This window comes from Rhipicephalus microplus, chromosome 10, assembly GCF_043290135.1.
Source record: "Rhipicephalus microplus isolate Deutch F79 chromosome 10, USDA_Rmic, whole genome shotgun sequence".
NCBI classification, from domain to species: Eukaryota; Metazoa; Arthropoda; class Arachnida; order Ixodida; family Ixodidae; genus Rhipicephalus; species Rhipicephalus microplus.
This window is the reverse complement of record NC_134709.1, coordinates 61,752,056-61,773,765: the sequence shown is the minus strand read 5'-3', so window position 1 is coordinate 61,773,765 and position 21,710 is coordinate 61,752,056. Positions and strand designations below refer to the sequence as shown.

Genomic DNA, 21,710 nt, shown 5'->3' with positions numbered 1-21,710 from the left:
CCTTTTGTGTATTTCGCGTCATCTACTACCATGCAATTCGACTATTGTTCAAGTTCAGAGAAAGATGAAACCTGGAGAGCAAAAGAGCCTTGTACACAGCTTGCAGCTGAAGTCGTGACATCAGCAAGCAGACTTGTTTTTGTTAGGGTTGCTGCCTTAACAAAGACAAACGCGCTAGAGCAAACACCGGCCCCGGTGAGCTTTCTGTTCAAGGACTTTTCATCTATTCACTCCAGCTTACACTGACGTGTTAGACAGCCACTGATTGCGTCAACTCTGTAAAGGCACTAGAAATTCAGAAGTTAACTGTGTGTCGACAGCACACAGGGAGCCATAATAATATATAACAATCTTCGGGCTTTGAGCCCCCAAAACCACGATATTATTGACGGCATATGGGAGGGCTCTTCAAATATCTGCCTACTGGGGTTCTGCCTACTGGGGTTTTTCAACGTACATCAAAATCTATAGTGGACTAAGCGTTTTTCACCTCTATTAAAAAATACGACCGGTAGTCGATCCCACGACCTTTGGGTCAGTTGTTGAGTACCAGAAGTGAGACCACTGTGGCGGGTTAGGAGGAAGCAACGCAAAAGGGACGACGTAAATAAAGAAAGAACTCACGGCACGGACTCTTTGCTCTGGGATGTGGATCGGCCCTCTCGACAAACAACCACAGGTGCTCGCCGGCAAGCAGGTTAAGCGTGCGCGCCGCGTCCAGCACGGCTCGGGCCAGCGTCGGTTCGGCGAATAGCAGCAGCACACGGGCAGGACTCGAACCCACGCGTGCCAGTTGATTGAGCATGGGCGGCGGCCGCTGCCGCTCTTCGGCGTCCTCGTCGTCAACGCCGTTGGAACCGGAAGCTGCCGCGGGGAGTGTGACGTGCAGCAGCGGTCGCCAAGGGGTGCCCTGACACAGGGTGGCCAGCCTGCGGGCCATGGTGGACGCGTCGGGTGACTCGTCGGTGAGCAGCACGAAGTGGTACCACCGGTTGTGCGACAGCAGCGCGTACAGGGCCTCGGTGAGTTCGGACAGGCCCGGGTCCAGGCTGAGGTAGAGCTCGCTCGCCTCCTGCGCAGTTGGCAACAATGAGAGTTCTACGTTTGTACGTTGATGCTTACACACTACGAATAATGCCTGCGCACTTGCAAAGTGCACAGCGATTTCGTTTGGCAAAGCAGGCGAGCTCCAAAGACGAGGTTTTGTGCAACCAAGTATATGCGTGGGACCTTCAAGATTGACTTCAATGTTTGTAAATCCCTGTTTTTCTTCTATATTTCCCCCCGACATAATTTTTCTGTTTTAAGCTTTTGTTGTTTTCTTGCCCTGAAAAATGTCCAATCAAGTGTATCTGTCACCCACTCCTGCCTACGACTTCGCATAGAAGTCTGCAGTATTCACTAAATAAATAAAAAAATAACTCGCTGCGAGAGTCACATCATAAAAACTGCGCAGAAACAGCTGGCAAGAAATCATCCACTGTTAAAGTGAAGGTCTTTGATGCCTCGTGAAATGCGAACAGTGATCGCTGGCGCCGTCGCGCGTGATGTAAAGAAATCATGCGATGAGACCACACGTCTTCAAATCGGTGACTTCATCATGCCGTTTTGATAAAGGAATTCCACTATATATACATAGTTACCCCTTCCAAAGTGGGCTGACCTAGGGGGCGGTGCAGAAGCTCGAGTGGGAGGGCTTACTCCAATTCTTGATGCTTTTTCTACTCCCCGACAAGCTTCAGGGAGTGGAGGAAAGAACAACTCACTCAAATGAGAGCGTAATTCTAATTCAATGCTCGTCAGGGGCATAGCCACAAACCTGTTTCGGAAGGAGATGTGGGGGGGGGGGGGGGTTCAATCATACTTTATGCATGTTCCTGCATGCGCTTGCGCGTGTATATGTGCGCAAGCCAAACTGACATATTTCGGATTGGTTTGAAAACCCAAACCACCCTATACTACGTCCCTGATGCACGCTACACGAGGTGGTTTATTCTGCCGTGCAAGAAATCTGGTCTGTGATTGTATAACAACGCATTGCAAAAAGTGCAGCATCTTTCCCCATTCAAGTGTTACGGAAGATGCAAAAGTCCGCTGAAACTTTGTGTATGCGTGTGTGCGTGCGTGTGCGTGTGTGTGTGTGTGAGTGTGTGTGTGTGTGTGTGTGTGTGTGTGTGTGTGTGTGTGTGTGTGTGTGTGTGTGTGTGTGTGTGTGTGTGTATGTGTGTGTGTGTGTTCGTGCTTGCGTGTCTGTGTTTCTTTTCGCTGTATGGTCCACTTACTCAGCTCAATTTCTTTCAAACAGAAACTTCATGTCTCTGGCTTATTCAGAACATATTGCAATTGTGGCTGACTCGCAACGCAGTGTAATTAGTTTTTACCTATATGGCAACGTGAAGGCCGCTGCATACACCGTCATAATCCGAGCCTTCGTGGCGCTATAGAGCGAGAAATTTAAGATGACGTCTGCACACGTTTCTTTTTTGACGAAAAGGTCTTGGACGTTTTGAACCTCGAATCTTTTCCGTCCTACACGAAGCGTCCCCTCAAGGCAAGTCTTGCGTTTTAATATTGTCGTATGGTTACTCACTAAAACAAGTAATATGTGTAAATTATTCCCTCCGTGTCCACTCAGGGTACTGCAAGTTATTCGCACTACGCTGAAGAGCCGCGACCACCAATCCAGTTAGGGACGATGACCACAAAGTAGGCTCGCTATAAAGGCGAGCGAATTGCTGTTCGAATTTCGCTTCCTGCCTCTTGCGGACTTTTGAATAGGTTCTGACAGCGATGTGTGATTTTTATTATTTTTAAAAGTCAATTAAAATATATGGTGACCGAAACAGGGTAGCTTAGTTATGATAGCCCCAGAATAACTTCGTTCGAACGTGATTTCTTCAGGCTTTGTCCGGTAATCATCATCATCATCATCATCATCATCATCATCATCATCATCATTTATTAACACTTCAAGGCCCCGGCTGGGGAATCACATGAGAGGAGAGCCAACATGGAAGAAAGAGGAACGTTGAAAATGTCAGGAATTAAGCAAATACATTAAATGTAAGATTTAGAAAGGAACGAGATGAAATTGAGCTATAATTCGTCCTCTGAGTTTCGCATTAAGGCCATGTCCTCAGCGTATCGCACGTTACTAAGACACTTTTCATCACCTCTAATCCCTTACTCTTCCCAATTTATGGCTCTGAAAACTTCCCGTAAACACGCGGTGAATAGCATTGGAGAGATTGTGTCTTCCTGCCTTACACCCTTCTTTATTGGGCTTCTGTTAGTTTCACTATCAGAAGGGTAGTAACTGTGGATCCACTCTATATTTCTTCCAGTGTGTTTATGTAGAGCTCGTCGATACCCTCATTTTGAAGTGCCTGCGTCACCGGTGATTTTTCGACACGGAAAGCAGAAAAATAGGTCTGGAAATTATTATGTTTAAAACATATAGTAACGTGCAGCAGTATCTGCAGAAAACAGCGCTTTGCGAAAGGTGAAGAGACGCTGAATGATGTAAAGGACAGACGACTACCTAGGACAGACGATGACATTGCCTCGAGGAGATAACAAAAACGCGCTAAAGTTTCAGAGCTCTGAGGAGAGCCACACGGTGTATTCTGTGTATATAATTGGCTTGCCTTTAGCATGTTCAACAACATGCGCTTCGTTACATAATGGTTAGCGCCACGATCTGGGAATCTATAGGTTGTTGATTCGACGCCGCGTGATTGTCTGACTCTTCTCGTTTTATTTTCTTCGCAATATTTTAGAATATATTTTACAACGCCATAGCCGCGACGTAAATACGTCAGCGACAGCCGTGGTGGACCCCGGCATAAAACGCTTTCCTGTTGAAAGAAGCTGGTCACGTAAGTATGGGAATCCAATCCTGGACCTTGTGCTTAGCGGCACGGCGTCATATCTATTGAGCCTCGGAGACGGCTTTCCTTGTGAATTTTGTTATGCTACCTTATCGAAATTGTTAATTTTCCGGTTCCTTCATCTAAGGGAATGAAATCTTTGTTGTTTTTAGTGGCTCGAGCGATGAGTGGCATTCATCTTTCAAGAACTGCCAATGAGCCCACTTTCTGGCTATTCAGAAAAATGATTCTGAACAATAAAATTGGCATGATACGGACGGTTGTGGTTCACGTTTACTGCTCCATTTAGTAGGTGTGACATAAGAACATAAGTTTGCTTCAAATAGAAGCTAAGTAACCGGCAAAAAAACTATTGAAAATAATTGATGGAGCTCATTGAAGGAGCAGAGGTGTTTTCCACTGAGAAACTAGGACTTTTGCGGCAGCAGGCTAAGCAGATTTCCGCGCATGCTCTGGGTTATCAGGTCACCGACGTTGGTTATAGTTACCGCGAGCACTTGCGCTCATACGTGTCACGCACTAAAGAGTCTTCTCGTGATGTCCTCAGCTTAATCGACGAGCCGAAGGAAGGACAAAAGCAATAAGCTCCAGAGGTTGCATTCAAACTCCCCTAGGATGCTGTACTGCAGCTTCTGAGATACATTAAATTGGTTACGCAATGAGGCTAGGTGATAGAAAGCTAGAGATTCACTTTTTTTTCATCAATTAATGATTGCTGGCACTGGCTGGCTACTCTCTTATGCCCGCGACAGAGAGTTTCGTTTAGTAGAACTAGTGTTTGTCGAAGAGATAGTTTTTTGTCACGCGTCTGAGGACGAGACTCTTTGTCGGAAGAAGTCTTCTTGCTCGAGAAGACTTTCAGTCGCTCCCGCCGTTAGCAGAGGTATTATTCGATGCCTCGCAGAACATTCTCCTTTCATTCCCACTTTACGTCGGTTATACAACGTTCCACGAGGCACTTATGTTCGGTACACGTGATTCTTCCATGCGACGGTGATCTGACGCTTTGTTGTCACGGTTCTCATGGAACGGAAAACGCCCGAGTAGCAAAGCCGTCTCAGCGACGTCCTGCAAAAGTTGTCCGTGCATCTCTCACACTTCCTACATTTTTACGCCGACGCTGAATTTCGTAATGTCGCAACCCCGCGTTTTTACGACGCAGCAGGAAACGTCGGGGAAGCAGCGAGCGTGAAAATTTTTACGTCGATGTAGACGCCATGTTGTTCTATAAGTACGTTAAGCAGTGCTGTTCCTGATGTCACGCAGAGAAAGAGAGAGAGATAGAGAGTAGAAAAATATAAAAACAAGAATACAAACAGCGATGGTAACTATGTGTCCTGGAACATCCTATTTTCGACAGCGGCGAAAATGCTTAAGGCCCGCGCACTTAAATCTACTAAAGGACACTACGTGGTCGAAATTATCTTGTGCGTTCTACTACGGCATGATTTCTTTACAAGCATGTCGTGGTTATGGAACGTTAAATTTCTGCATTTATTATTATTATTATTATTATTATTATTATTAGTATTATTATTATTATTATTATTATTATTATTATTATTATTATTATTATTATTATTATTATTATTATTATTATTATTATTATTATTATTATTATTATTATTATGCATTAACGAGCTAGTTCACGGTATGATATCCTTTTTTTTTTGCTTTCTCAGTTGCAATAACTTACCGAATCCGCATAATTCAGCCAGAGAGAATAGACCGTTTTATGTAAAGCCGTCAGCACACGAACACTTTGATGTGTGGCCATGGCTAGTTTGATTGATGCTATCCGTGCAGTGCTGGGCACTTTTGCCGAGATAACACCTAGGTAGGCTTGGATAGTGTGTCGGCGTGTACGCTTAGCATTTTGCCAACAGAACCCAAACGTACGTTGTGTCAGCGTCAATCAAACTGTTGCAGGACAAGCGGCGGAGAGTTCGCGTTAAAGGTGCTGACGGCTGTACCTGACAGCTTCTTCAAACTCTGTCCCGTTCACGAAATACAAAGTATCTATAATACTAACTTTATTGATCTTGATGTCTTTTATAGTCCACAGTGAGCTGTTTTTACCTCAATTTTGCTCTGTCTTGACACAGTACTGCACCATGTATGGATTCTTCACTTTTCTGTTTTTTCAGAGCCTTCCACATAGCTGTGTGAATTACACCTTATTTTTCACTCCATTTTATGACTCTACTCTTGTATTATTTATTCTTCCCAATTCGTGTTGATTTGTTTTTGTCAGTACGTTCTCGCTCGTTTTGTCGGATTTTTTTTTCTAAACACTGTCTGTATTGTATTGTTTATTTTTATTGGTTTATGTTTGCGCAAAGAGCTTATGGTTGCCCCTGTTTTCTTTAAGTGATTGTTTTATTCATCGACACCAATATTATTTTGAATTCCACGTAAAACTAAGGCCTGTTGATACACCTGAGTGTTTCTTCTCGACTGACAAAGAAAAACGAGATAGAAGCCCGCACGTTCAACCCTCTAATTAAAACAACAACAGCCAGTTTGCGGAGCCATTGATATGACCTTTTTGTTCCAAACCCCACGAGACAAGTCTACAAGCGCTCTCGGGCTATACGGTTGAGTCAATAGCAAGGAAGTTAACGCGAGAACGACGGCAATATCCCGGGAAGACCGAATTCAAGAAGAAAAAAATAAAGAACGAGAGAAGGGAAGAACAATGTGGGAGACGAGGTAAGAGGAACTCGCCTCTCTTACTGTGCACACCTCTCCGAGTGAAAACTCCCGCGCTAACAGCTCTGGAGCTGCCGCGCACTTCGACAAGTTCCGAGTAGTCTTTTGGTGGCTATGTAGCTTCTCGTACCTCCTCATCGCGGTCCTGGTTTCTGTTTGCTCTCCAGGGAAAAAAAAGGCATGGGAAAATCTCCAACTCTCCGAGGGAATGGTGTTTGCTGTTTAACTGTTGGGAGGGATTAGCCTGCCACGTTGTTGGGTCTTTTTTTATTATTTCGGACTGTGCGTATTGGGACACGCATGTTGGTTCATCAAGAAAGGTGGGTTTTGAGAGCGAATGTTACGAGGCAAAAAAAAAATGTATAAAACGAAAAAAAAACACATAAAAAGCGAGAACCGGGCTGATATTTTTTTTCCAGGGTTTGCTTTCTAAAGAAAGCTTTTATAGCTCGTTAAAAAACATTTAGATATGAAGCTTGTCCTGTCGCGTTCCTACATTCCTTTGCTGCTACGATATGAATGCATAAGCGTCGTTTGCTGTGTTGCAGAAGTGTTGCGAGGCTAAGAAAGTGTACGAATGACCAAGGCATCCAGGAAGGAAGAATTTTAGAGAAAGCATTGCGCAGTGCGAGAAGAAAGAAAGACAGAAATAAAGAAAGAAAGAAAGAGAGGAAGAAAGAAAGAAAGAAATAAAGAAAGGAAAGAGGGAGAAAGAAAGAAATAGTAAGTGCGGCTCACCCACGCCAAGCTTCTCTTTGCTCCAGTTTTCGTGATAGGCACTGGGCTTCTAATTTTTTTTCGCCCTTGTTAGTTCCTGTTCAAAGCAAAAGCTTGGTTTAAACAATTTGCTTCTGTTTACAAACAATAGCTTTTGGGACATACGAGCGGGACATACATACGCAAATCGGACATACGAGCGAGAAATAGAAGAGAATAGATTGTAGACCCGTTTTATGTTTCAGAAATAGTTGTAGGTATGCCAATGACTCGATAACTGGATACGTACACTCTTTAGCTTCTTTCTACGGAGGCAGCTCTGAAAGACTGCATACACGACCAGCCGTAGCTGTCAAATGAATGTCGCGAAGAACCTTCCTGGTAAGAAACGAAAGGTAATGCAGTACGTATTCTGAACTCACTTCATGAGAAACGAATGGCCCACTTGAAATGTTAGACGTAGCGAAAATGAAACCCCATTACAAATTCGAGAAACGGGGTCGCAATGAGCGTATCGTTGAATTTTTTTGCAGTGAGAATTTCCGCCTGTTCGTAATCAGTTTGATTTCTTTTGTCCTTATATTGTAACGGTCGTGCGTAAGTGCAACCCCGTTATGAGGCCCCCGAGGGCTTCGTAAGGACTGCTATAAGAAATAAAATATGTGCGTTTCATGCATTCGTATAGTACATCGTAGGAGGGGTATAAAATAAAAGATATGGACTACGCGAAGAAACGTTGAGATAAATTATTCCAGCAATTTCTTGGTCCGGTTCATGATAAAGGGTGACGCTTTGCTACAGCCTAAAAAGAAATTCTCTTTTTTGCAGCGTATTAATGGTGTCGCTGTTTGAGAAATGGCTGTAAGAAAACGTTGGTGCATGCAGAAAAACCCAGGTGTGTATGCGTTGCAGGAATTGGGTGAGCCCGACCACTGACTAGACCAGATGCGAGCGGTAAACAAATCTCTGCTCGGTGACGTTGATCACGTGAAACACGTGACAAAAAAAATTGCCCGCAGCTTCCCTCGGGGGAACACTGAGGAGGATGCGGAGCATATAATTGGTTAAAGGGGTGTTAAAGTGCGACTTACTTGGGTCGATGGCTAAATTGGTTAACGTGGTTGTGAAATGGGGTGTTAAATTGCGACTTACTTGGGTCGCTGGCTAAATTGGTTAACGTGGTTGTAGGAGGGGTGTTAAATGAGTGAACACGTACGACACGTATGCGAAAGGGCGGTGTTTATTTATTGCGACGAACTTTGAGCGGTTCCGCCAACACTTTGGCCGGCGCTGGTCGAAGGGACGTCGATCATTGCGACCTCGGACGTCGACGCGCCGTACAAACCAACCGACGAGCGGCAACTGAGCGAGCGAGCACCGACCTTGAGTATATATACAGCGCGACGGCGCATGCACTGTCAGCTGTCGAATGTTCCAGAAGGGGGAGAAGCGCAACGGCGCATGCGCGCGCGTCAGCTGCCGATGTTCTCGAAGCGCGACGGCGCATGCGCACGCGTCAGCTGCCGATGTTCTCGAAGTGTGACGGTGCATGCGCGCTACATTATACAGCTAGCGAATGTTCGTGAAGAGGAGAAGCGCACGCGGTGTGTAGAGGAGGAAGGGTGCACAGATGGTGGAGGAGTGAAGCGCGCTGTGTGTAGAGGAGGAAGGGATGCACAGATGGTGGAAGAAGGAGAAGGAAGCTTGCGGACGGCGCCGCACTACAAGCCTCGAGTATTAGATGCTCCGCATCTAAAAGAGAGAGAGCAAGAAACAAAGGGAGGCATACCAAAAAGACAGGAAAAATAGAGAAACACCGCAAAAAGAGAAATAAAGGGAAGCAGAGAAAGAGATAGCAAGAAGCAGAGAAAGAGAAAGGGAAGAAAGAAGAATGTCTGAAAAGGTGAGAAGGCAAAAGAGTTCAATAACGGGAGAAAAAAAATAAATAAATGCATAAATAAATAAATAAATAAATAAATAGAAAGCAACAGGATCGAAAATCAGGTACAAGAAACAAAGTGCAGCAAACAGAAGAAAAAACAAAATTATACACATTCCCCCTCAAAAGAACCCCGAGTAGCATTTGAAGAAGCTCATGGGTAGGTTTTAAAATTCTATAAAAATTTGGCATTGAAGTTGCTCTTTATGTAGTCATCATCACCGTAGATGACTACGTAGATCCCCGCTAATCCTACCATAGTTCTAGCACGTAGAACGGCAAATGGAGGGCGGGAAACGGTAAACACAGGGATTTAGCGTAAGCTTTATTGTTGCGTGCTCCGAACTGAGCCGGGGCCGAAGGTTAACGTAGCCCAAATTCTCAAGTACGAACGCGATTTCTGGCATATAGCGTTCAACGCTAACGCGCGCAAGAGGTTCCTACGTAGGGCAAGATGGCTGTGCCTGTTGAAGCGAGAGCGTCCACTTCGAATCTTTATAGTATGTCAGCCTGCATTATTGAACTCCTTCACTCCGAAAGACTGGTAGTGTTTGATAAAAGATTTGAGTAATGAGGCGTCACCATTTGTATACTGCAGATAAAAAACTACGTTTTTGAGATACATACCTGACCTGAGATGTAGAAGGCCTCAAAAACTTGTCTACGAGGCTCGCTCGTGTTTTCGGTAGCAACGCAGAGATGGCAGTGAAATCATTAGATTGCTCCCAAATTAAGCTAATGCAGCCATGAGTCAAACACAGCTAAATAATAGGGATCTTGAGCAATACTCAATTACGGCATATATCGAACGAAAACGATACGTTTCGGGCTGTCAGATGCAACACTGAACAAGACGCGGCACTCGGATGCAGCATTGGTTGGTCGTCAGTTAGGGTCAGCTGATAATATATATATATATATATATATATATATATATATATATATATATATATATATATATATATATATATATATATATATATATATATATATATATATATATTTATATAAATTTAACAGACATTAATGCCAAGGCAGACATTATTGCCTTGGCATTAATGCCAAGGCAATATATATATATATATATTGGAAGGCCGAGAGGTCGGCCTGAGCCAGTGCGCTCTACACTCTTAAGAAAGTTAGTAAAAAGGTAGCAACTGCAAGCAAATAGGTAGTAACTGCAGCGGTTACTACCTTTCTTAGACCATTACTATTCTTTTGCTACTTGTTTACTACCTACGTTAATAAACACTTAGTAACTAAATAAAAGAGGTAGTAACTGCAGCCGTTACTACCTTTTTTGCCCGTTACTACCTCTTTGGTGCCCGGCTTTTGAGTATATATTTCAAAGTAGTGTGTGAACGCGATTCTGGTAGTTTGAGAGGAATCGTCTGGACGTATATTTTTTACAAGTAAAAATGACGCAGAAGGTATTCATAGATCAAGAAAATACATTTTGTTTTAAATTGCTCAACCGAGATATGTAAACGTCACTCTGATATTGTCGAAACGAAGAAGTACAAGTTTACGAACCATAAGCAAGTGCTACACGCCTCGTAATACACAATCACAACAAACTTAGTAAATTACAGCACATATTAACAAGACCGGCAGATGAAAATAACCAGACAGTCACAGTTAGCCTCGAAGACATTCACAGTTAATCCACTGCGGCGGGTCTCCAAATATTACCATTGTTTCGGTGCGTGAAACCCCCAAATGATTATTACCTTCTAAACGCTGATTTATTAGTCTTGTGAAGCACTCGAATGCACTGAGAATGAGTTCGGTACATTGTTCCGGCCACTGTACATAATGCCTTTTTGTGGCCATTTTATAATAAATAAATATGAGATGTTATTTTTTATAAGCAAGGCTCATTTAATGTCTTGTGCTACGTCACCAAGCACACGTAACCAGGTAGTGTAATATAGTGCTTGAAGTTTATATTTGTTATAATTCATCCTGAAACGCAAGTGCTTCCTTGTGCCAGGCATGCCCCTGCGAAGTATGGGCTATATATACCCCACACTTACTTCTTACTGCATGTATACGTAAAAAATAGTGAACTTGTTTTGTCTATGCATTCTTCACATTCATGGCACACCCCGCTTTTTACCTGAGTTTGGCTAGTTATAAGACATTCATTAGCCAACATTAGCAGTGAAGTAATAATATGCCAAAAGGAATGAACTGTGTATTATTGATTACTACTTTATTTGAAACCCTTAATAGTTACTACCAATGGGTAGTAACGGCTAGATTGATTTGATTTGTGGGGTTTAACGTCCCAAAACGACCATATGATTATGAGAGACGCCGTAGTGGAGGGCTCCGGAAATTTCGACCCCCTGGGGTGCTTTACGTGCACCCAAATTTGAGTACACGGGTCTACAACATTTCCGCCTCCATCGGAAATGCAGCCGCCACAGCTGGGATTTGATCCTGCGACCTGCGGGTCAGCAGCCGAGTACCTTAGCCAATAGACCACCGTGGCGGGGCGGGTAGTAACCGCTAACGTAGTAACAGTTACTAACTGCTGGTAGTAATTACTACCACCCTCACCGTTACTAACTACGCTTACTACCAGGGTTGTAACATATGTGATAGACCATTACTACCTTAAAGTTAGCAAGTACTACCACCTTTTTGTTTTTCCTGAGAGTGTACTGCCACTTAGACACGGAGTATATCGAGACGTCAAATCTTCAACACTATGAAATTCCAATAATCAAATGCTATCGAAACCTAGAAAAACCAAGCCGGTCACTGAACATAACACACACACGAATACACACGAAAGAATCATGCTCATCCCGCTGACGGGAGGGCGCGGTGTTTTTAAACGAACAGTTTTTCGACTTTTGCTCGAGCTACCATGGCGCCAGGGCACGCAGTTGATACAAAATGTTCATAACGAAGAATAAGAAGTATAGGCACATGACAATGAACCAGAGGGCGCGACGAAGCTTAATGGGCCGCCTCAGCACTGCTGGTACCAACCGCCAGGGATACTAAAAAAATGGAACGCTCGCTGAATACAGTGACACGCTGAAGTGTCAGTGCCCCTTTTGGCACGTTTTCAAAGAACGCTTCCTGGGCGCTTACATAATCAGCCGTGACCCCCTTGCTCACAACTAAAAAAGGAAATAATATGCACGTGCAAGTTCGGTTTTGCTGCGTCTGCTCGCTAGACTGTCTGTTCTGGCGCTACAATCAAATGTCGTAAACTGCATTGCCTGGTTCCTATAATCACGTGCAAGCGTAATCCAAACTACGCAATCGCGAAGTCGAAGTGCCTGGCTGTGCGTACTTAGTGACGTGCTCTGTCTCTGTATGGTAAAAGCAGCGCTCGACACGTGTACCGTCGGGATATAAAGCGAAACACCTACAAGACGTTAAAAAGTGTTCACGAGCGAACAACACTTGAACATAATCTGGAACAGATGATTTTGTGAGTGGATAAGATGGTTTGAGCGTTATAGTTAGCGTGGAAGCCGGAATCAATGTGACATCACACGTACTATAGTGGAAGCAAGAACGAAAAAAAAAACGCACTTTAGTTAACGCGAACTGTTTCTCATTTAAATTTTCCGCAACCGCGCATGAGAAAGAAGCCATATCAAGCGGCACTTCGTTAAAGGAATGGGACTGGAGACGAGAATTTCTTGAAGGCGCAGGGGAGTGATTGTGATAGTCGGTCTTTTGAGAAATTAAGAATGACAACGCTTTAGGGGCAGCGAGAGTTCTCTCAAGGGGGCACTTTGGGGAGGAGAGTGGATAGCAAAGCACACACTACTCGTGCAGAGAGAAAAGTATTGAAAAGCTGGAACGCGCAGCTGTAAATGGACGCAGGAGACGAGGCGTTAAATCAGTTTTAATTGCCCGTTAAATCTGTGATGGCAAAAACCGCACATTTAATTATAAGATAGAAGAACTGCTGTTTTCATAGTGGAGCGAACGAATACAAAAGTGTCCTTTTTCACCATTTTTTTCGCGCTGAAACATCGGGTGCCTTTGCTCCTGTGCGACGTCACTAGTTTCAGGGTAAGTTTGTGCGCTTAGTTTGTTTCCATGCGAAAAACGTTACACTCATAATTTATTTATTCTTTTGCTTTTTTTTCATTGTGAAGTCTTGGTATGCAGATGAGTGCGACACATTTTCAATATTTCACGCTAGCAGCCCTTTTGAATACTTGAAACTTTCGCGTTCTAGCGGAAGTAATACGCAGAAGTGTAAGACCCGTTTTTGAGACATAGTGATGGATTCAGGTACGGTAAAAAATAAACGTAAACGTGGCTTCTTGACGTCTTCTAAAGCAATTCGGTAACCTACGTTATTTAGGCAGATGCCGGTGTTTTCCAACTTTGAGTTAGAACGCTGCTGTCACAACATTTGGTACCCATGAAGTAACTGCAGGTAGAAACTGCCACGTTAGCAACAATACTACCACGGCAACGGCTACATACCCTTGCTCTGTGTTGAATGCAGTCACACAGAATCACAGACTTTACGGCCGTGACAGTCATTATATTATTTTCAAATGTTAAGCTTATGGTTGCCGTTGGCATTTTCGAAATTATTAAAATTTAATAATAGATCAAACTTATTTAAAAAACATAAGCTTCACTAATAAGGCGTTGAACAGCCTAGTCATGTCTTGATACACTAATTAGTCCTTGCTTGTTGATTCCTTCAAATACACTGCTGATTCAGGCCCCAATAGTGTACTTGGATTACAGTGTGCATACGTACTTTGAGGCATGTACTCACCACAAACGAAAGCACAAGCAAACAGACATGTAGGATATTGAAGCTTCACGCGACATTATACTCTCACAGATACACCAAGCCAATTTATGCATGTAATTTCAATTTGGGGCCGACCACATTGTGTCGGTAAGCAGACTGAGACACCGTCTCTGTCTTATCTTAGATGCACATGCCTTACTATTTACACGAACGTGTGCCACGATGAGGCGCAGGACTGTTTAACAACATAATCAAGAAACTACAGTACACCTAAATCTTCTCTAAATTGTCGAAATGTCGGCATACGATGCCACTCCCAGTAAGCGTTAGTTTAGTAGCTCTTAATGCGTTTACTGGTCTCTACTAACCCATCACGAACGCAAGCAGTAACCTTTGCTATCCCTGACACGCTAAGTAGTAACGACAATCATTACTATTTCTCGTACATCTCCATGAGAGATACAAATACTGAATTTCTATGAGAGGGAGCATAATTGATCAAAACAGAATGTTTCAGCTTATTTTTTTTTGCCCAGGTGGTATTGGAATAAAATGGGCTCGCTACTTATATAATTACTTGCAAGAATTAAAATAATTTTATATCAGTACTCGAAAGCTGTCTACGTGTTTCCTAAATATTAACTTTTTGCAATGATAGAACCCTACCATTTCTTTTGTATGAAGAGGTTAAACAAATTCGGCACGGCCTAATTATTTACTGCTTGCGGACTCTATGTTGACGCGCTTGTAATGACGTGCCCTCTGCAACTCTTGCACTAGTGTGCTTTGTGCACAGTAGCAGGCTGGAACCTACTTGCGCAAACGAACCTCCCTGCTTTCCCCAAACTATGTATCTCTGTCTTGCATCATGGCTTTATTCATTATGAATCTTGTACCATATGTGTTTGTTTGATTGACACATTATGCAATCCTGTGTGTGCAATCAAATGATTGCACACATTATGCAATCCTCTTGATTTAACTTTATTGGTTTAACCAACACACACTGACACCGAAGGAAGTATAGTGGACGTTAATACAAATCATTGTGATGTATATTTGTGAAGAAAGAAAAGTCAGGGACCAGTGGCAAGTTATCATTTTGGCCACTTTTCTTTCATATTTACATTACAGTTACTCCTTGGCATCATTGTCTGTTAGTTGTCATTATTATTGTGTCTATCAGAAAATAACCAGAACTTGAATTTACCCTTATTTACTTCGAATTCCTATTTGTGTTCACCCTACTATTTGTGCTCAGCGTATTCGCGATTGCGTAATGTTTCTATTATATGAATGCATTTTCTTTTAAAAACCTCGGTATGAGAGGCAGGATGTCTAAATAAATCAAATAAATAAAAATAGCAGTAAGACGTTAGCGAAATGTGGTGTCGACGTGGAGGCAGTAAAATCGACAGTTTAGAATTTCCCACTGCCGTTTAAAGAGTCTAAAACTACACCTAGCTCGGCATATTTTTTGGGATTAATTTGTCTCTTCTCGAGAGCAAACTCGATTCATTAACATCGGGCCTGTGAATACCTGAGCAGGAAATGGGCGCATTGTTTGTGAACATATGCAAATCCCATGTTAGGTCCCGAAATAAAGCACGCTGTCTAACGATCGCGGAACCACTAATTAGGCAGCCAGTGTGATTATGTAAGGCTGAAAGTTCACAGCTAAGTGGACATTGTGTACTTATTAGGCTCCAACTGATTAGTTATACTCACAGCTAAAAAGGGCAAAGTGTCGTAAAACATAAAAAAAGAAAGCAACTACTGGTGCAGAACGTGCGACCAAATCCTGATGAATACAAAAACGTTGTGACCTATAGCAAAATATTGAAGCTACCTTCTCATGATCTGAGAGGTATTTGCACCTTTATATTGCATTTAAAAAACTACAAATACCGTTATGTCATGCTACCTAGCAGAAGAGCCTTGAAGCTGGATTATGGAGTCATTCCCTTTGCTGTAAGTCTCATGACTTAATGCGCACCATACCTGGTTCTCAGTGTTAGAACATTTATATAATCATTCATCCCCATTTTCTGCCCTCCACCGTGATGGTCTAGTGGCTAAGGTACTCGGATTCGGACCCGCCGGTCGCGGGATCGAATCCCGGCTGCCGCAGCTGCATTTCGGATGAAGGCGGAAATGTTGTAGGTCCGTGTGCTCAGATTTGGGTGCGCGTTAAAGAACCCCAGGTGGTCGAAATTTCCGGAGCCCTCCACTACGGCGTCTCTCATAATCATACGGTTGTTTTTGGACGTTAAACACCACATATCAATCAAATCAATCCCCATTTTCTTCTATGCTGCTTAGCCCCGCCGCGGTGGTCTAGTGGCTAAGGTACGCGGCTGCTGACCCGCAGGGCGCGGGTTCGAATCCCGGCTGCGGCAGCTGCATTTCCGATGGAGGCGGAAATGTTGTAGGCCCGTGTGCTCAGATTTGGGTGCACGTTAAAGAACCCCAGGTGGTCTAAATTTCCGGAGCCCTCCACTACGGCGTCTCTCATAAACATATAGTGGTTTTGGGACGTTAAACCCCACATGTCAATCAATCAATCAATTCTATGCTGCTTAGGTTTCGAAGGGAGTTGCACGATAATAAGTGGCGCTGCGTTCTCTGAAATCTTTAGAAAATGTCAAGCGGCGCATGCGGGTTTTTTTTTTTTTAGATGCGAAGCGTCTTACGGTCAAGCTCGATCCAGTGTGCGGTGTGACCACACTTACTGCGCATGCACGTCCCTTCCTCCAACTCTCTCTCCACTCCCTCTTTCGCATCGCAACGCCGAGAGCGCCTGCTAGTCTACGCGTGCTACCCTATTTCTCCTAAAGACATCCCTCACTGCGGCGCTTACACCACACCATCATAGTGCATGTTTCTTCTCCTCCGCTTCCTCCTCCTCTCATACGTTCCCCTTTCTCGTCTCGCAATGGCGACGCAGGCGGCGTCTGCTAGCGAATTCCTTGATATAAAGGAACCGACAGCTCACGCTGCACAACTGTTCACTGGGCATCCAGCAATATAGGCATTGGATTTTGGCCTACAAGGTAGTGCAGGTGGGAGATTGCTCCTGTACGTTGTTCAAAAATAAAGATGTGCAGCTTGCGCATTAACTAAAAGCGGACTTCGGGTATCTGTGTCCAATCAGAGTCCTCTGTCTATCGTTGCCCATTAGCAGCGATTTGCATGTTCCACTGCATGTACTTGAAGGCTGTTCAAACGAACAAGGTTTTACTTTCTAATGTGTTAAACAAAGAAACATAATAAGCAAGAAGTGTTTGACGAGTGAGTCAACGAAAATTAGTTAATTAAAGAACATTGGAAGCTAGTTACACCCAGCGGGCGTTATGAAAAGTGAGCAGTGGTAAAAGTGGCAGCCGCGACATAATACATGAGCGGCATAAATTTTCTGCATTTTTCACTATGATCTGCTGATATATTCACAGTTCATGTGAATGTCCAGTTGCGCGAAAACCCCAAGTGCGGCTGTGAAGTGTTTTTATGGTGCCTGTGCTCTTCGCAGCCTAACGCTTCTGTATGCAGACTTTTTCGCCAAGAGCGAACACGTGTCGGTCGTTCTCATTCGTTGCTAGGTGGATGCTGCTGTGCGGTCATGGGCCGTGTGCAGACAGGCTGTACGGCGCTGTTTTGTAGAAGTAGGTGTGCTAACGCAGTCGGCACTGGCTATTGGGCATCGTTTATCCAGCGCTCATTGCATAGAGCATCACAGTGGCACGTCAATATTCTGAAGCGATTTAGCCTACTGTTTACCTCGTGAGGCAGTGACCGTAGGCTGAATGACATAGCGAGGTTTCATGTTGCATATTCGGTGTGGCTACAGGAGGCGAAAAGAAACAGTGACAGCTGCTATAAAAATGATTACCGAAAACTTGTTCACCACAACTTGTTATGGTTGTCGTCTGCCAGTCGTGCGCTGCACTCGGAACACACGCCATGTGTTAGTGCCAGCCGGAACAAAAATTTTGGTGCTACAGCGAAACCAGCCCTAAAACACATCTTCGCCCAACGACAGTCAATGCAGGTTGAAGTTTGACTGTAGCGAAAGCCAAGCTTCACGCTGTTCGTGCTTCTTTTCATTGTGATAGTACATAACCACGAACCATTGGCTTCCAGTGATTCAGTTATGAGACCAGTCCTGTTGCAGTTCGCCTGCCTGTCATCGGAACCTTGATAAACCGTGCAAATCAACATTCCTGACGCGCGTGATGGAGAAACCGATGCAGCCAGCTTCATCTGAATTTAGCATGTCTTCCTACGTATAGCCGAAGTGTATTAATTCTCAAAAAAGCGTGTCATAGAAAACATAGCCAATTCATCGAGGGTCATTAAACATCGAGAATCTGAGGGCCTGTGCACAGAAATACCAGCAGTGTAGCAGCAGCTGCAAGTCTCATTGACGCGAGGCCTATGAGGGGGCACACAAAGTCGCGTGCCAATTCGGCGAAGTTAAGCCATGTTCCAACGATTCAAACAACACGCCTAACCGTAAAGGTGCAGGACGTCACTTCCGTGAGGTACAGGAGCCGTTACTGTGTGATGGCGGCTCGTGCACCACGCGGTGAAGCAGTCTCTGCCTAACATTTGTAACGACACCCTTCAGATCGATTTCGACGACTCTTAGTTTCTATTACCCTACTCGTCAATGTCGCTGAAAATTCATCTTGTTAGTTCTAGCTATATTTTACCTTGACGAGTCCACATCTTTCTTTCTTTTACCTGCAGTGACGAGATCTCTGACTCTCAGCAACAGGAAACACACTGAAGCTTGCTTCGCGTTGCAAACAACCGAATGGAGCGAGGTTTCCGTGGGCAACAATGTTACACAAGCACAGAACCAGCCGTCGTGCCCATACGACGACGAGGGCACAGAATGCCGCTTATAACTAGCGGTATGCCATGACACAACAAAGAGTCTTCAATGGCGGAGAAGCGGTCAAGAAGGATCAAATTTATGCAGCACCCCCAAGGCCACAATATACTGGACCGAACCGCAATGCGACGCCTTCCCTTCTCACTCGCCTTGGTCATGTGGCTTTTTTTTTCTTTTGCATCGTCGTAAGCTTTTCATAAGCCTTTGCAACTTCTTGCTCAACCCTATATCGACGGTCGTTGACTCTGTTGTTGACCCTCATTCGGTTTGTTTGTCCCTGTATTCGGACATTCTTGTCACGAGCGGCACTGAATCATTATTCCAATCTGCACACGCATACTGTTGTTCGAAAGACGTCCTCGATTAGTGGTGCGTGCCGCATTTGATGCTGTTGCTTATGCGTGCCGCTCCCTTCCCGCTATGTGACCTATTATGTCCTTCCTCCTTGTGCAGATGCCCCTGCGCATCTTTTCAAGAGAAGATAAAATGCTGTTCATATTGGTCACGTGGCTTCACACCCTTTGTTTGCCCGACAAGTCACGACCCTTCTTCAAGTCCTGACGCGTGCCTTTCTCGTATGTGTCGCGGTACCAGCTCCTCCGACGTCAACCGCAGTCGCGGGGCGGAGCGTCTTTGTGTGCCGACCTCTGTCAGTCCGTAAAGGGTCTCGTGTGATCGGCTGTTGGAGACACGCTGGATGGATAGAGAGAGAGAGAAAGTGATTGTAGAGAGGAAGAGATTCTCTGTTCTGCAGGGAGGTGGTGGCGTATTGAGGGAAGTGTGTCATGGACCGTGTAGTCAGGGCTATTTTTGCGTCACATACACGCGAACGAGAAGAAGTAGACTGCCCGAGCGGAATGGCCCGTGGTGTCTGCTTCTTCTCATCTGTGCGTATGTTGCGCAAAAACAGCCACTAACCAGTAGCAACGCGCCGAACTTTGAGTACCCTCAGATGATGTAGTTGCAGGCATACGTGTGCTCAGTGTTCTCCGCCGCAGTGGGGGAGGCAGGGGGGGGCAGCTTTTATTGTTGCGGCCCTCCTCCTTCTATTTTGCTAAAACGAACGACGCGCACGGCTCTAACGCTGCACATGCCCATGCCTGGACTGGTTGGACGGGTACGGCCCTTCCTTTAGATCAATGGCGCGACTGTACCCTGCCCCTCTACCACTCTTTGTGAACGTCTGTGGTGTTGAATATGCTGTGTAGCAGTTTGAAAGCTTTTCCTTAAATAGGAGTGAATTTATTTCTGAATTCCTAAATCCCTGTATCTCATTTATTTTGATTCTTTGATACTACTCGCTGTAGTTTGACGGGTCAGGTGTTGACTAAGCTTTCTTCACTAAAACAATCTTCGGCCATCTCCTCGGCATTGTCAGTGAACCATTCTTGTAGGAGGACAACAACAGCAAGCTACTACGACTGGGACGTCGATGAAAACAGCAGTGACCAAAATGATGACAACAGCAACGGCGACGATGTAGCAACCACCAATGTATATGGGCTCGCAAAGCATCTCACCCATTGCTCCGCATTCCGAGCCATCTTTAGAAAGTAAGGCATCTTGACAACATTCCCATGATCATTGCGTGTGTCTTCATATTAAAGTGCGATGCCGGATACGGGCTGTACGAGACGGCAAGCGCTGCAACGTGGACGTAGACCTATATCGTAGTCGCGGCAAGTTTGACGAAGTGGCAATTATCCGCAGAAAGGGCTTGCATGATCACACGCGCGCGATACAAGTACTAGACACATCGCCACCACTACCACGTTTGTGATCGAACGAGCGTCACTGAACTTGACAATGGTTGTTGTATGCTACCACTATCTGTCTCATTCGTGATTGCTGAAGATGGTCATAGCGACGGCTAAGCGCAGGGAACTGTCATCCAGCGTTGCCAGATGTTTTCAATAATGGCTGTATCTCCTTGCGACGCGGCGTCGTTATTTGGAGAGCCGACTTACGCTTGCCGTTTCCTCGCTTCATTGACAAGGAAGAGACCACAAACACTGAGATAATTGTAAATAAAGCAACTTTTCCCGGCTGAACTTCCTTTATATCACTTCTACTTGAAATACTGTGCTGAAAGTTATTGCTTTGGCGAAGGCAATACGTTCTTTAACGAAACGTTGGACGTTGAGTGCTTTCGGCAGGAATGTGAAAACGTTTAGAAAAATTTAAAATCATCGCTGCGGATAACTAACACGTTAAGTTCGAGGCTGTGCTGTCAGATTCAGTTTGCGAAAAAAAAAAGATATAGCGCTACTTAAAGTACAATAACTGGATAATTATGTTCTTTGCAATTGTAATTTATTGCTGTAAAATAAGGTACTACCATTTTTTCGAGTATCATTGCTTGCGTTCTCTGCATTATTTAGATCCTTAGTATCAAAATTAAGTAAATTTAACGCATTTGTGAACAGCCGATCATAACGCTCCTGGCAAATGAATAGAGTTGGCTGGAGTATTCTGTGACAAAAATGGCTGCAAGATATGTTGTAAAAGCACCATTGCCTTTATTCTATACAACTTTACCCAGTGATTCAGTTGCTTTGCTTATATCACTTCTTTGTTTAGCTGGTCGCAATGATTCAACTTTCAATGTTCACCACATCAGCTGACGCATCTAATGAATATGCTGCAGTGACAGGGTACGAAAACTGACTACGCGTAAAAGTTACACGAAAAAAAAAACATGCACTTAAACACACCCATTCTCACTAGGTGGGCGATAACGTAAAAAACACTACGGCACATTTACCTCTTTAAAAAGATGCGAGAACGAATGCAAGGAACACA

At 44.3% G+C, this 21,710-nt stretch overlaps 1 protein-coding gene across 1 annotated transcript in view; it reads right to left on the bottom strand.

Moving 5' to 3' along the window:
* Positions 1–21,710, bottom strand: part of LOC119181659 (glutamate receptor ionotropic, NMDA 1) — a 229,980-nt gene that overhangs the window by 76,110 nt on the left and 132,160 nt on the right. Inside the window, exon 2 of the mRNA XM_075874662.1 lies at positions 625–1,072. Coding sequence (XP_075730777.1) covers positions 625–1,072 — 448 coding nt within the window. The remainder of the gene's footprint in view (positions 1–624; positions 1,073–21,710) is intronic.